The 16,265-nt window shown below is 41.9% G+C and overlaps 1 protein-coding gene across 6 annotated transcripts in view; it reads right to left on the minus strand.

Moving 5' to 3' along the window:
* Window positions 1–16,265, minus strand: part of LOC102761903 (chromosome unknown open reading frame, human C2orf76) — a 72,469-nt gene that overhangs the window by 16,645 nt on the left and 39,559 nt on the right. For 5 of the 6 annotated variants that reach the window (XM_006769664.2, XM_015567774.1, XM_015567775.1 and 2 more), the window contains one exon: window positions 1,892–1,942. The exons of the other annotated variant lie outside the window; for it this stretch is intronic. In XM_006769664.2, the coding sequence (XP_006769727.1) occupies window positions 1,892–1,942 (51 nt within the window). The remainder of the gene's footprint in view (window positions 1–1,891; window positions 1,943–16,265) is intronic. 6 annotated transcript variants of the gene reach the window in all.

Consider the following 16,265-nt stretch of genomic DNA (forward strand, 5'->3'; position numbering starts at 1 on the left):
GCGGCCAGCGCCCCTGCCCCCTGTTGTGCCCTGCTCTGTGCATGACTGGGGGTGGCGCCACAACCTCCCCATCGACCCTGCCTTGAGTGTGACAGGGGGCGGTGCCCCAACCCCGCAATCGGCCCTGCTCTGAGCCCGACCAGGGGCTGCACCTAGGGATTGGGCCTGCCCTCTGCCACCCAGGAGCAGGCCTAAGCCATCAGGTCGTTATCTCCCGAGGGGTCCCAGACTGCGAGAGGGCACAGGCCGGGCTGAGGGGCCCGCCCCTACCCCCCGAGTGCACAAATTTTTGTGCACTTGACCTCTAGTACATTTATAAATGAATGAAGGGCTCTGAGAAACCTCAGACTGTCCGTGGCCTGGCCTGGCCGAGAGAACCAGCCCTTTGTCCCAGGGCAAGGAGACAGCAACTAACAAAACTGAAATTCGCCTCTGTGGCCTTTCCACTCCCTAACACCCAAAGAGTTCTGTTCCCACAGGGCACGTAGCAGCACTGGACAGTGACTGGTGAGAAAGTAACACTTCGGCCTTCCTTGTTGAACACAAAGCAGCAGATTGTTGAGGAGCCAAGGTCAGACAGAATCGCTTGAAGTCTATCTAAGCCCTCGTACTTCTCTCATTTCTCACAGATAAGCATATTCACTTTTCCTGCCAATTCCTCTGAATAGTGCAGGAATACTAGGCCCAAAAGATGTCAATAAGGTAAAATCATGTAAAAGGTACATACCTACCATGATGACTGGCAGCCAGATACTGTGACCTTCATTATCTAAAACTTATCTCTCAAAATAACTTGCACGAAACACAAGTCTGAATATAGATACAAACCATGCAGAAGAGGGGAGCGATGTATAGTTTTTCTGTGGAAATGGAGTCTGAAGACTGATTCAAGCTTCAGCTGCTATTTCAAGGCATCGTGTTTTGAAAGCCATGAAGGCCAGAACTGAGGTTTCATATTTACCTAATCATACCTTTCATTCCTTTCTCTTACTCAGTATTCAGTATGCAGATTCTTTAAGTCCAATAAATCAAAGTGCTTCCCACTCAGTGCCTTCAGCTTCTGCCCGGCTACCCCCAAGGACCTCGCAATTAGTCTCTGGATATTAAAATGCATATGCACGGGGAAGACTGTGATTTCAAAGAATTTTAGGTCAGAAGTTGCTCTACCAAATGGGAACAGAATTAAAAGCTACTCCAAAACAATGATCTAGGTAATAAAATATTTATACTTTAAAATGTCTATACCAATTAGCAGAAATATTTATTAGGTGCGCCATAATTCTCAAGAGAAGTCTCAGCTTGGTGAGTATCACTATGCTGAAGGTTAATAACCAACTGTACCATCTTTATAACGAACAGTGAAACCCAGCTTACTACTGCCTATTACTACACTTTAAAATCAATAATTGCAACATAAAGGCCTGGGGCAGGGGTAAGGAGTGGGGGGTGGGTGGTCTGGAGGGGGTCAATGGGGGAAATAAGGGGACATATGTAATACTTTCAACAATAAACACTTAAATAATAATAATAATTGCAACATAAAAATTACTGCACAACACGCTCAAGTTACTGGCATTTAAAATCTTAAATATCTTCTTTTTACTCCTAGTCTTTAATCATTTCTCCTTTTCTGATTACCCGGCAAAGAAATTCATTTCAGATACAGTTTGCCAACATGTTATTCCTCGCAAACAGGCCACTTCCCTGCACAATCACATGTACTTTAAAGACACACTATCAGAATTCCTATATTTCTAAATAAATGCCCATATTGGTTTTTACTTACAAATAGTAAATTCTTTTTCGAAAACCAAATTTAAATTCATATCAATGTAAAACTAATGTGACATACATTAATATATGCTTTAAAATAAGAAGAAAAATTGGTTACCATATTTATAATTTCTGAATGGTGGTGGCAGGCTGGTCCTTAAAGGAATATCTATAAGAAAAAGATCATTTTTATTATAAAAAGTATATGCAGTCTTTTGGTTCTGTACTCCCATACCTCCAGTCTAAATACTTAAAAAGCAAACAAACAACAACTGATGGGGCACAAAACAAAGCTGGCATCCTGGCAAGTCCAAGGTCATGTGAAACAAGGGAACCACTGATAGGATGCCGAGCTGCTACTAGCTGAGCCAAGAATTCAGCGACACTACTGAATAAACTGGCATTTTAGTAAACACTAGAGGGCCGGTGTACGGATTCATGCACATTGAAAGGAAATTAATTAGAAGAAATATTTTAGAGGCCGGGGAGGGACTGCGGGAGGTTGGCTCCAGGGTGTGTCTGGCCCGTCTGGCCCAGTCCCAACTGGGGCCAATCAGAGCTGGGGAGGGACCATGGGAGGGCTCCAGGGCATGTCCGGCTGTCTCACCCAGTCCCAATCTGCCGGACCCCAGCAGCAAGCTAACCTACCGGAACGTCTGCCCCCTGGTGGTCAGTGCGCCTCATAGTGACTGGTGAAAAGTTGGACACTTAGCAATATTAGGCTTTTATTTTATAGGACAATCTCACCTATGTACATTTGAAATATAGAATTCACATGTATGACATTATCTTTTTATATAGTTGATGTTCGTTTAGCATGTAAATCTGGGAACCCCTTGAGAGTCTTTGGCCCATAGTGGAAACCAATGATCTAGAACAATCTTAATTCTCTTACCAAAATTCAGATAACTCAGCAAAGAAAACAAAAACAGAGCAAATATTCTTTTTAAAACAGTATTACAAACATTGATATTAGCTTTAACCAATAACATCTGATGCTACAATCCCTACAGAGGGCAATTTGGTAATATACATCAAAAATAACATGTGCATCCACTTAGAGAATTTATCATATAGACTTTGCACACTCCTGTGTGTATGCATTTGTGTGAAATGACATACATACAAATGTAGAACTTTAGCTTGTTTAAAATAGCAAATGCTTAGAAAAATCCAAAAGTCCTTCACTGGGGGTACTTGTCAAATGAATTAGAATATGCCCAAACAATGAAACATTTTTCAAATGTAAAACAATCAAAAAAAGGAGTAGGAAGCTCTCTACTAATATAAGATCTTCAAGTATGTTGACAGCAAAGAAGGCATACAGTTGAACATTATTTTTAATAAGCCACCTTTTGAATAAAAAGAAAAAATAAGAATACATGTTTGCATTGCTTATACTTTGATGGGAGGGAGCATGCTGTACTGGTCAGATAGAGAACAAGTGGGAAGGAGTCTTTCACGCTATTTTAATCTTAAAACTACATGAATGTGTTACCTATTAAAGTAAACTCTAAAAACCCACACATCTGAATTAGGAAATGTGTTTTTTGTTTTGTTTTTTAATGATTTGTCTTTATTTATTTTGTTATTCTTCTTTAATCCTCACTCAAGGATATTTTTCCATTGATTTTTAGAGAAAGTGAAACAAAGCGGGAAAGATAGAAATATCGACGTGAGAGAAATACATTGATTGGTTGCCTTCTGTACACACCCTGACCAGGGCCCGGCCAGGGAGGAGCCTGCAACTGAGGTACATGCCCTTGACCCGAATCAAACCTGGGACCCTCCAGTCCGCAGGCTGACACTCAATCCACTGAGCCAAACTGGCTAAAGCAGGAAATGTGTTTTTTAAGTGCATATGCTTTTTAGAGGTTAAACACATACTGAAATTAAAATATAACACATTCATTCATGTTACAGCATTTAAAGTACCTATTACCAGATATTTCAGGGACAGGGTCAGTAAGAAGTTACCACCCAACCAGTGTTAAGCCTCAACCTATGAACCAGGAGATCAGGGTTCGATTCCCAGTCAGGGCAACTCCCCAGGAGGAGGCGTGCAGGAGACAGCCAATCAATGATTTTCACATTGATATTTCTCTCTCTCTCTCCTTTCCTCTCTAAAAGTCAATTAAAAATATTTTAAATAAAAAATTATAGCATTACCTCCCTATCATAGCCCTTTGCTGGGGCTGAGACCCAGCTCGTTAAGGAGCTCGTTAAGGAGCTCGTTAAGGAGCTTGTTAACTCAAATTATTCTATCAACTCAATGCAAAAAATCAGCCGAGAGACAGCTGGGATCTCAAAAAACTCGTTAGTCGGGACACTCGTAAGTCAAGGCCCCACTGTATTTCTATCTTTTTCTCTCTCTCCCTTCCTCCTTCTGAAATCACTAAAAATATATTTAAAGAAGAAGTTACCAAAACAAGTCCCCACTCTTGAGAGCCCATGTTCCTGTGTAAATCCTATAACAAAGGTATGTTCACAGCCAGGGCTACGTCTTGAGTGTGATTCTCACCTGCTGCACATTACAGTCGCTCAGCCCAGCACTAGAGCAGACTTGCAACAGGCTGGTTCCAAGAATAAATGTTTAAATATAAAATAAAAACTTCCTGAGAAGATTCTGAGACAAACAAGTTTACAGGGGGCAGCCAGATGACATAAGTGAATGAAGTGGGTGAAACAGAAGGTGGCCGTGAGATCTGATAGTAAAGCACCTGTGGACCCTGAGAAAGAAGATACCTACCCAGCAGGCTATTGATGGCTAACTGGTCTCAAATGTAAAAGCAGAGTCTGGCAGCCATCTCTACACAGGGGCCTCTCACACTTCAGGGAGAAATCTGGACTGAACTGCCTGCCTGCACTGTGTTCCTGCCATCTGAGCCAGCCCTTATAAAGGAGTTCCTGGAATCCTATTTCAACCAATAGGATTGAGGCTTTCTCCATCCATTGGAGCTGCACAGCATCTCCTATCAGCATCTTCACCAATCGATCAGGGCAGCTCCATTCTGACCAGTCAAAGCAGTGACTTTTGAACTAGTCAAACTGTGAGAATTTGGAGTCCTCATGTGCATGAGCATGAACCAATCAGGGACCAGGGGTGCAGATCTCTGTCTAGTAAACTAGCTCCCCTCTGGCCCCAAAGTGCATTTTTCCCTTCCACTAAAGACTAAAGACTGTATTTCCCTGGCTGGAGCTCAAACACCAGAGATGAAACACTAAAGACATCTCACCAGACCACAGTGGAGCAGAGTAGAACAAGCAGTGTGTAGTAGACTGGCACAGAGCAAGTTGGCACTGCACGGCGCAGGGCAGAGTGAAAGAAGCAGGTGGAGCAGATTGGGGCTGCATCTCCCCAGGGCCACCTCATAGCTATGCTGCTCCACAGCTGTGCTGCTTCACAATTAAGCCTGCCCCTTGAGTGTGTCGCTCATGTATGTGTAGTTATAATATGGTATGTTCTGAAGCTGTCCACCAGATGCACTGGCTCTGGGGCTTCCTGAGAGGTGCAAAGTCAGCCACTGCCTGGGGCCACCCAGCAGGAGCTACAGAGCAATCTACAGATGGCTGCTACTTGTGGTGGGCTTAGCAGAGCCCAGGGGAGACCAAGCTATTTTGGACCTCTTATTGCTAGGTATGGGTCACACTGACACCAGCCACTGCTCGTTTGAGAGATTTTAGCAAAGTCTAAAGCCTGACCCAGGACAGGGCATTCATATGAAAAAGCCACTGTAAACGGTTTGGGTGGGGCTTCAAATGGATGGGGCTGAGCTCAGGGAATCACCAGGGTGGAGTGAACACAGTGAGCTAAGCTGATGGAAATGCAGATACGGCTGCTAGTCAGCTCTGCGGCTGCAGGTCTCCGCACAGGAACAATGACCCCTGCAAGCATCCCTGTCTGAGAGAAAGCCGTTCCAATGCCAGACAATCCAGTTCCTCCCCATATGTCCCTAGATCTCCCCAAGCTGTTGCCCCAGTGCTGGAGCTCAGAGGGAGCAAATCTATGTAAGTTCATGTGCAGGCTCTTTAAGAGGAACTGCCTGGGTTTCCAGCAGCCTCACTGTCACTCAGCCACAATTCCCACTGGTTTTGAAAGCCCGAAGATATGGGGATTTCTCTTCCCAGCTCTGGAACCCTGGGCTGGGGGTCTGGTATGGGACTGGGAACCCTTGATCCTCATAGGAGGCCTCTGCAGCTAAGATATCCCTCCTTATTATAAAAATGGCACACGTGGGTGTTGGACCAGCCTGTTCCATGCCTCCACCCCTCCTACCAGTCTCAGTGTGCTTTCTTCTTTACTTCTCTAGTTGTAAGACTTCCATTCAGCCAGCTTTCAGGCAATTCTCAATGATGGCTGTTCTGTATTTTAGTTGTAATTTTGATGTGGTTGTGGGAGGTGGCAAGTACTGGTTTTTACCTATGCTGCCATCTTGGTTCTCTCCTTTGGCTATTTTTCAGATTTTCTCTTTATTACCAGTTATAAGCAATTTGATTATGATATGCTTTGATGTAGCTTTTTTAGGATTTGTTAAACTGCCTGGATATGTGGGTTTATAATTTTCACCACATTTGTAAAATTTTCAGCCATAATTTCCTCAGATAGGTCTTCTGTTCCCTTGTTCTAGATCCTCTCCTCATGGACTCCAATTACATGTATATTTGGCTACTGGAAGTTGAAGTTGCCCCATATACTCCCTATGGCTCTATTTATTTTTCTTTCAGTCTTTTTTTCTCTCTGTGTTTTATTTCAAATATTTTGTGGCTAAGTTTTCACGTTTACTAATCTTTCTTCTGTTCATATTATCTACATGTCAATGCTATCCAGTGTATATCCATATTAGACATTTTCTTTTCTGTCTCTGGATTGTTGTTTTTTTAAAGTATTTTCCATCTTCAACATGCTCAATCTTTCCTCTCCCTTAACTATTTGCAATATAGTTATTAAAAAAAAAACTGTCTTAATTGTCCTTGTCTACTAATTCTGTCATTTGCAACATTCCTGGATTGGTTTCAAATTGACTTATTTCTCTCCTAATTATGGTTCATGTTTTCTCTTTACATGACTGGTAAGTGCTGATTTGTTGCAGGACATTTATTGAGTGCTGGATATATCTGTATTCTTATAAACACCCTGAGCTTTGTTCTGAAACAGTTAAGTTACTTGGCAATAGATCCTTTTGAGTCTTGCTTTTGAGCTTTGTTAGGTGGGAGCTGAGCAGAATCTAGCCTAGTGCTAATTTTTGCCTATTATATTGCAGAAATACCCTTCTAGAAACTCCACCCAGTATTTGGTTTTCCACTCTGGTTGGTGCAAACAAAACTATTCCAAGCCCCTTATGAGCTCTGAGCATGTTGCCTTCTGTTATCGTCATATGGTTCTCTGCATGGCTTCTAGTAGTTTCCTTACACACTTGTGTTAATCTCATTCAACTGATGACTCATGCCCTCCACTTCATCCAAGCTGCCATGCATACTTAGAGCTCATGCTCTGTACAGCTCTCTATTCCAGGACTCTGCCCTATGACTTCTCCGGGCTCCACTCCAGACTGCCAGCTCTGACTCATAAACTCATGGAACTTGCCAGGGTCTGCCTGGACTCCCCGCCTCGCGCTGTGGCCTGCACACTCTCTCCGGGCAGTAATCATAGGGCTCACCTGTTCATTTCCCCCATTGTGAGGACAACAGTTTTGTGCTACTTGATGTCCAATCTCTGAAAACCATTATTTCATATATTTTGGATAGTTTTAATTTTTTAAAAAAATATTTTTATTGATTTCTTTAGAGAGAGGAAGGGAGAGATAGAAACATCAATGAGAGAGAAACATTGACAGGCTGTCTCCTCCATGCCCCCAGCCCTGGTGATCATGCCCATAACCCGGGAATGTGCCCTGACCTGAAATGGAACCATGACTTCCTGATTCATGGGCTGATGCTCAACCACTGAGCAACACTGGCTGGCTTGCATAGTTTTCTCAGTTGTTTCAAGCAGAAGAATAAGTCCAGTCCTGTTTCTCCATCTTGGATGAAAGCAGAAGTCTGTGGCATATCTATTACTAGTATATGCTGAAACTATTTTCCACTTTGCACTGAGTTTTCTTTCATTCTGTTTCCCCACCTTTGAACTTAACTTTGAAAATTAATGAACTTTTACAGAAGAATTCAGAATTACATAATTCTGCAAAAAAAAACAATTTAATATTTCACAATTGGAAAGTTCACAAGAAGGTAACCACTAACTCTACTCATTCATTTAGGTCTCCAAAAGAGGGCATCTACAGAAAAATTATTAGACAAATAAGACAACTCAATAAATATACTGCTGGCATTAGGATGTCACAAAGGAGTTTAAAATCTTGAAACACAGATCAATATAAAAATCAGTAAAGTCTGAAAAATTATTAGAATATCAATGTTTAATAAAATAACTCTTCACCTCATAGTAAAATAGAAGCGCTATATGTTGTAACTTATTACTAGATGCTGGACCTACATTTGAAGACTTTTAGGAAAGCACACACACGTAAGGAAAAATAATAAATTTACTAACTCAATGGCTAACCTGTATGTGCAAGAATACCAAACACCTAATGTTAATCAGAACAATGTCCTAAAACTCTAATCTCATAAGGGGTTCTATCAGATATTGTGGCAATATTCCAAGGTTAAGCTGTATCAAGATGCTTTTTACTTAAATTATGAAATAGCCTAAACATTAAAAGGTATGATGAACAGAACAAAAAAGTCATTGAACCCACCAACCAAGTTTACCAAATGTTTACATATTGTCATAACTGCTTCAGATCCTTTATTTCTTTTGTTAAATGTGATGTGAGCACAGTCAAAACCTTCTTTCTGTCCCTCCCTAATCCCATTACCCTCGCCTTCCCAGAGCTAACCACTATTACTTAGTACACTCTCTTTGTTGTTATACTCTCATCCCATAAGGCACAGCCAGAGAAAACAGTATATCTTGTGTTTTAAATTTACAGATTGAGCATTTAAACTAAAGCATCTGTAGTACATTGTGGGTATAAACAGAAGAGTATCACCTCCACACTGTGTTGGAAGAAATAGGACCTTTGTGAGGAGATGATAATGTGCTATGACTGTGCTACTGAAAAACTAACCCATTCCTTTCTAAAAAAGAGGGGCATCAGGGAAGTGCTTCTTTACAGAAGAATGTCAGGAATCAAAGAGTAAGAAAAAAAATCCCGATTTTGCAACACCAATGATTCATCAATAGGTGCTGAAACCACTGGAAACAAGATACGCATACAGTCTTCCTATTTACCACTCCATCCAATACTTATTGATTTGAAAGATACTTTTACAACAGAGAAATCTGGTGGACGGTATCTTAACCAAGTGGTTTCCATCTGTCTCATCAATAATGGAACATAGTGATATACAGTGTCCTGATGTGCTGAACATCAGGAGGAGGAACCACACAGATCAGGGGTCAGCAAGCTATTTCTGTAACGCCGGCTAGTGAACCGTTGGGCTTTGAGCCACACAGTCACAACCACACAACTCTGCCAGTGAAGCACCACCGCACGTGAACACGTGGGTGTGGCTGGGTTCCAACAGATTTTATTTATAAAAACTGGAGGCCGGTGTGATTGGACCACAGGTTATAGTTTGTTGACCTGCAACCTACACAATAATTCTGCTGAAAATGTTTAACCTGAATTAAATAATGAGAAAACAATCAGACAAAACCAGATTAGGGGACACTCTATAAAACCGACATGATTGTTCTTTTAAAAAATCAATACAATGACAGTCAAAATAAGGTGGGGAACTATTCCAGATTAGAGGAGACTAAAAGACATGACTTGCTGTGAAAAGACATAGACAACCCTCATTCTTTCTAAGTAAAAGAAGCCAGTCTGAAAAGGCTACATATTGTATGATTCCTATTATATGATATACTGGAAGAAAGAAAAAAAAGCAAAACTATAGAGATGATAAGAAAGATCAGTGGTTGCCGGGAACTCGGTGGGGAGGATGAGTAAGTGAAGCACATGGGATTTTTAGGGCAGTGAAACAATTGTAACAGTGGCTACGTGACATTATTCACTTGTCAAAATAGAACTTTATATCACAGAGTGAATCTTAATGTATACAAAGTAAAAAGCAAAAAAAAAGCAAAAACATTTAGTAAGTCAGGGAAGCCCCGGAAAGAATGAAGACGGTAACAAAACAATCTAACTGTATTACAAACACATGAAGCGACCTTACTGGAGGGAATGGAAGAAAGGAAGCCGACCTATAACTCTGGCAATAAACAGATCTTGTGAGACTAAGGCCAAAGTAAACACACAAAAGCACTGTCCCCTAGTTAATATCAAGCTGCTTCCCACAGGTTACAGACGAACAGCTCTGACACTGCTGTAATGTACATGGAATTAAACAACCGAGTAAATGGGTGGACGATGATGGGAGCCAGGCTTCTCACTGTTTTAGCAAAGACCATATAATAACCAGTTAATAATTAATTGAAAAGGAGCAAAGGGAAGGCCAAATATTATGGGCATGTCATCTAGCAGCTTTGCCAGGAAGCTACCGTTTAGACACATGCTCATTAAAGTCTGGGTGACATAGGGAAGATACTTGTATGTCAGTCACACCTGAGAACAGGTCACTGGCCAGAGTAGGCGTGGCCACTGCAAGCTTGGGAACATTTGAGATACTTAAGTTCCTAAACAGAGGAGTTTGCCCTCTTGTTGTCTTGGTTGGCACTCCTGGCTTGTGAACTCTCACACTCCTGCATTCGTCCACATGGCTCACAGGCAGTGGACCCCACATACAATGGACTAATGGGCCGAAACCGGTTTGGCTCAGTGGATAGAGCATCGGCCTGTGGACTGAAAGGTCCCAGGTTCGATTCCGGTCAAGGGCATATACCTGGGTTGCGGGCACATCCCCAGTAGGAGATGTGCAGGAGGCAACTGATCGATGTTTCTCTCTCTCATCGATGTTTCTAGCTCTCTATCTCTCTCCGTTCCTCCCTGCAAAAAAAAAATCAATAAAATATATTTAAAAACAAACAAACAAACAAAAACAATGGACTAATGGACCGCAACTAGTGTAATGCTAAACTGGACCCAGACACTCTGGACGCGGGCTTTGCTTCTAACTCTGCTAAATCCCCAGCTTCACTTCTTCCAGGACTGGACTAAGGGAAATGGGACTTTAGAAACTGAGGAATATAATTCCATGCAAATAAAGCTTCTACCACATCTCACCCTCCTGTGGGGGGCTCCTGAAATGCTTATTCCAGCAGCACACCAAGAAACCCACTCCCACTAGCAACAAAGAAAAGCCATCCATGAATTTCTCCAATAAAAGGATGAGAAAGTTCAGATAAGCAAGGGGAGGAAGCTAGAATGCCCGTGTGGGGGTGGATTCGAGTTGGAAACATCAGTAAGAGCTCATGCTTAACATATAGATACAAGGAGTAATATGAAAATACGTATAGGTATGTCTAGACACACGGGTTGAAAAGTTGATATATTTCTTTTCTCTGTCGGCTGAGAGAACCTAAAAGAAAATATTAGCAAAACGAATTTACCAATATATTAAAAGGATCATACAACCATGATCAAGTGGGGTTTATTTCAGAAATGCAAGGCTGAGGGACCCAACCAGTGCATGAATCCGTGCACCGGGCCTCTAGTATATAATAGAGGGCTAAAAATCCAAAATATATAAAGAACTCAGACAACTCAACAACAAAAGGAAGCAAACAACCCAATTTAAAAAGTGGGCAGACCCTTGGCTAGTGTTGATCTATGGTTAGAACACTGATCTGTGCACCAAAGGGGGATGGGTTCAATTCCAATCACAGGCACATACCTGGGTTGCAGGTTCGATCCCTGGCCCCATTCTGGGCAGCAACCAATCGATGTGTCTCCACATCGCTGTTTCTCTCTTTCTCTCCCTTCCCCCTCTTTTCCGTTCTCTCTGAAAATCAATGGGAAAAATATCCTCCCGTGAGGATAAACAAGCAAACAGGCAAGCAAGCAGAGCCCTGGCTGCTGTGGCTCAGTTGGCTGAGCGTCGTTTCATGCACCCAGAGGATGGATTCACAGTCAGGGCACATGCCTGGGTTGTACACTCGATCCTCGGTATAGGTGTGCAGGAGGCAGCAATTGATGTTTCTCTCTCTCTCTTCCCCTCTCCCTTCCTCTTACTCTAAAAATAAATCAATAAAAACATTTAAAAAATAAAAAGAGAGCTGAGGAGCTAAATAAGTATTTTTTCAAAGAAGACATACAGATGACCAAGAGGCACATGAAAAGATGTTCAACATCACTAATTATTAGAGAAATGCAAACCAAACCATAATGAGATATGACCTCACACTTGTTAGAATAGCTATTACCAAAAAGGCAAGAAAGAACAGTGTTGGAGAGGATGTGGAGAAAAGAAAACCCTTGTGCACTGCTGGTAGGACTGTAAATTAGTGCAGCCACTATGGAAAACAGTATAAAGATTCTTCAAAAAGTTAAGAATATAAAACTACCATGTGATCCAGCTATTCCACTTCTGCATATTTATTCAAAGAATACAAAAACACTAATTCATAAAGATGTATGTATCCCTTATTCACTGCAGCATAACTTACAATAGCCTAGATACGGAAATAACATAAGTGTCCATCAATGGATGAATGGATAAAGATGTGTACAGATATACAATGGAATATTACTCAGCCATAAAAAGTATAAAATATTTCCATTTAAAACAACATGGATACCCCTAACCGGTTTGGCTCAGCGTTGGCCTGCAGACTCAAGGGTCCCGGGTTCGCCCTAACCGGTTTGGCTCAACGTTGGCCTGCAGACGCAAGGGTCCTGTGTTCAATTCCAGCCAAGGGCATGTACCTTGGTTGCGGGCACATCGCCAGTAGGAGGTGTGCAGAAGGCAGCTGATCGGTGTTTCTCTCTCATGGATGTTTCTAACTCTCTATCCCTCTCCCTTCCTCTCTGTAAAAAAAAATGAAATATATTTTTTAAAAAACCAACATGGATAGATATTAAAGGTATACTGCTAGTGGAAATTAAGTCAGAAAGAGAAAGACAAATACTTCAAGCATACCAACATTCACGCCATGGGGGCGCAGGAAGAAGAGGGGGAGCAAGAAATTGAAAACCTACTTGAAGAAATAATGACAGAAAACTCCCCTCCCTGGTGAAAGAAATAGACTGACAAGTTCAAGAAGCACAGAGAGTCCTAAACAAGATGAGCCCATAGAGGCCCACACCCAGACACATCATAATTAAAATGTCAAAGGTTAAAGACAAAGAGAGAATCTTAAATGCAGCAAGAGAAAAGGAGTAAGTTACCTACATGAGAGCTCCCTTAAGTCTGTCAGCTGATTTCCCAACAGAAACTTTGCAGGTCATAAAGGAGTAGCAAGAAATATTCAAAGTTATGAAAAGCAAGGAACTACAATGATAGCAAAGCTATCATTTAGAATTGACGATCAGATAAAGCACTTTAAGAAAAAGCTAAAGGAGTTCATCACCACCAAACCAGTATTACATGAAATGTTGAAGGGAGAAAGGAGAAGACAAAGACAAAGATGAAGACGAAGATGAAGATGAAGAAAAACTGATTAAAAATATGAACAATAAAATGGTAATACATATCAATAATTGAATATCAAAATCAAAATCAATGAACAAGGAATGTAATGACCAAAATAAACTGATGAATAAAACAGAACCAGAGGCATGGAAACATGGAACAGACTGACGAATCTCAGACTGAAGGGGGAAGAGGGTGGGTGGGAAGAGATTAACCAAAAACCTTATATGCATATATGCACTACCCATGGACACAAACAATAGGACTGTGAAGGCCTGGGGTGGGGCAGGATCTGGGTGGAGGAGGGCAAGGGGGTGGGAAAAAGGGGTTAGACATCTCTAATACTCTCAATGATAAAGATTTTAAAAATGAAAATAATATTCAGAAAGGCAAGAAGGAATCTAAAATAACCCCCAAAAGATCATTCATCACAGTGAACATTGTATCTGTGGGTAAATTCACTATGCCACAATGTCAAACCATCCTTCTAGCTCTCAGATGAGAAACACTAGAGCACTTGTGAATCCACTTGTTTTAATGATCCTACTGAAGCAAGGGAGGCCGTGGAGAAGAACAAGGGGTGCAGTGTTTCAGAGTACAGGCTGTGTGGCCAAACTGCTGGGGTGAACTGCAGCTGACCAAAATAAACTGATGAATAAAACAGAACCAGAGGCATGGAAACATGGAACAGACTGACGAATCTCAGACTGAAGGGGGAAGAGGGTGGGTGGGAAGAGATTAACCAAAAACCTTATATGCATATATGCACTACCCATGGACACAAACAATAGGACTGTGAAGGCCTGGGGTGGGGCAGGATCTGGGTGGAGGAGGGCAAGGGGGTGGGAAAAAGGGGTTAGACATCTCTAATACTCTCAATGATAAAGATTTTAAAAATGAAAATATTCAGAAAGGCAAGAAGGAATCTAAAATAACCCCCAAAAGATCATTCATCACAGTGAACATTGTATCTGTGGGTAAATTCACTATGCCACAATGTCAAACCATCCTTCTAGCTCTCAGATGAGAAACACTAGAGCACTTGTGAATCCACTTGTTTTAATGATCCTACTGAAGCAAGGGAGGCCGTGGAGAAGAACAAGGGGTGCAGTGTTTCAGAGTACAGGCTGTGTGGCCAAACTGCTGGGGTGAACTGCAGCTTTGCCTTTGAATAGTCATGTATCTTAAGCAAGTGGTGTGTTTTTTTTCACATATTTTTATTGATTTCAGAGAGGTAGGGAGAGGGAGAGAGAATAGAAACATCAATGATGAGAGAGAATCATTGACTGGCTGCCTCCTGCATGGTCCCTGGGGATCGAGCCCACAACCCAGGCATGTGCCCTTGACTGGAATCGAACCTGGGACCCTTCAGTCTGCAGGCCGACGCTCTGTCCACTAAGCCAAACAAGCTAGGGCTCAGGCAATTTTCCTAATCTCTCCATTCCTTAGTTTCTTCACCCATAAATGGAGAATAACTCCCTAATGCAGAGGGATGTGTGAGGGTAAAATGAGATAACCTAGTTCTGAGCACAGTACCTAATACATATTAATTTCACAATTACTTCAAAAACTCCTCAGTATGAAACCCCTTGGTCTTGGTATGCATACAATTCATAAAAGGTAAATATGTGGTACAGCAACCTTTCAAATGGTACAGCACCCCAATCAAATGACAAGGTAGGTCTGGGCATACATCCCAGAACTCAAAAACGTCTATACCCTAAAAGTTCCCCTTAGAGCAGCGGTTCTCAACCTGTGGGTCACCAACCTGTGGATCGCGAACGCTTAGGGCAGCCGTGGGCAAACTACAGCCCGCGGGCCGGATCCGGCCCGTTTGAAATGAAAACTAAAAAAAAAAAGACCGTACCCTTTTGTACCCTTTTATGTAATGATGTTTACCAATTTGTAACAATGAAAATACATCCTGCATATCCGATATTTACATTACGATTCATAACAGTAGCAAAATTACAGTTATGAAGTAGCCACGAAAATAATTTTATGGTTGGGGGTCACCACAACATGAGGAACTGTATTGAAGGGTCGCGGCATTAGAAGGTTGAGAACCACTACCTTAGTCAGTGGAACACACTTCCCACATGCCGTGGTTAAATCATTGCTAACACAGGTGAAAGACATGAGTGGGCACAGCTGAGCCTCTAGCTGCGATCCGCCCACTGCTCTAATGGGTAGGTGTTAGGTCCTGGGAAGGACAGAACACAGTGACCCTGGGAAGAACACATCTTCCTGCCACTGTAACAGCTTGAAGCTTACACTTTATGCTTGAGGACTTCAAGAACAACCTATTCTGTCCTGTACCAAGGGCCTCATAGCACTCACTGTAACAACTGAGACACTGTAACCCATAACACACAGATACTAAAATAAAAATGTAGGATTTGTTTCTATTTCATGAACATGCTTCTGGTGATATCCTTTTGAAAGCGGACACTCAATAGTTGTCAGTATCTTAGTACCAACTCTCAATCTCCCTCTAACAAGAACACAGCAATAAATATACCTATATACTCCAATAAGCCTAGAGTTACTTTAAGGAATAATTATGTTCTTATGAAATATTTTATCATTACCACCAAGTTGACTAGTCCTTCTTCTCTATGGGTCTGCATAACTCACCTACTCCTTACTCAGGTAATAATGATCATAAAACTACTCAAAATTAGACAGGAAAAAAAATTAAGGGAGGCCCAGCTGATGCTGCTCAGTGGTTAAGCATCAACCCATGAACCAAGAGGTCACAGTATGATTCCCAGTCAGGGCACATGCTTGGGTTGTGGGCTTGATCCCTGGTATGGGGCATGCAGGAGGCAGCTGATCAATGACTCTCTCTCATTAGTTATGTTTCTATCTCCTCCCTCCCCCTTACTATCTGT

Source organism: Myotis davidii, unplaced genomic scaffold, assembly GCF_000327345.1.
Source record: "Myotis davidii unplaced genomic scaffold, ASM32734v1 scaffold3, whole genome shotgun sequence".
Classification (NCBI taxonomy): domain Eukaryota; kingdom Metazoa; phylum Chordata; class Mammalia; order Chiroptera; family Vespertilionidae; genus Myotis; species Myotis davidii.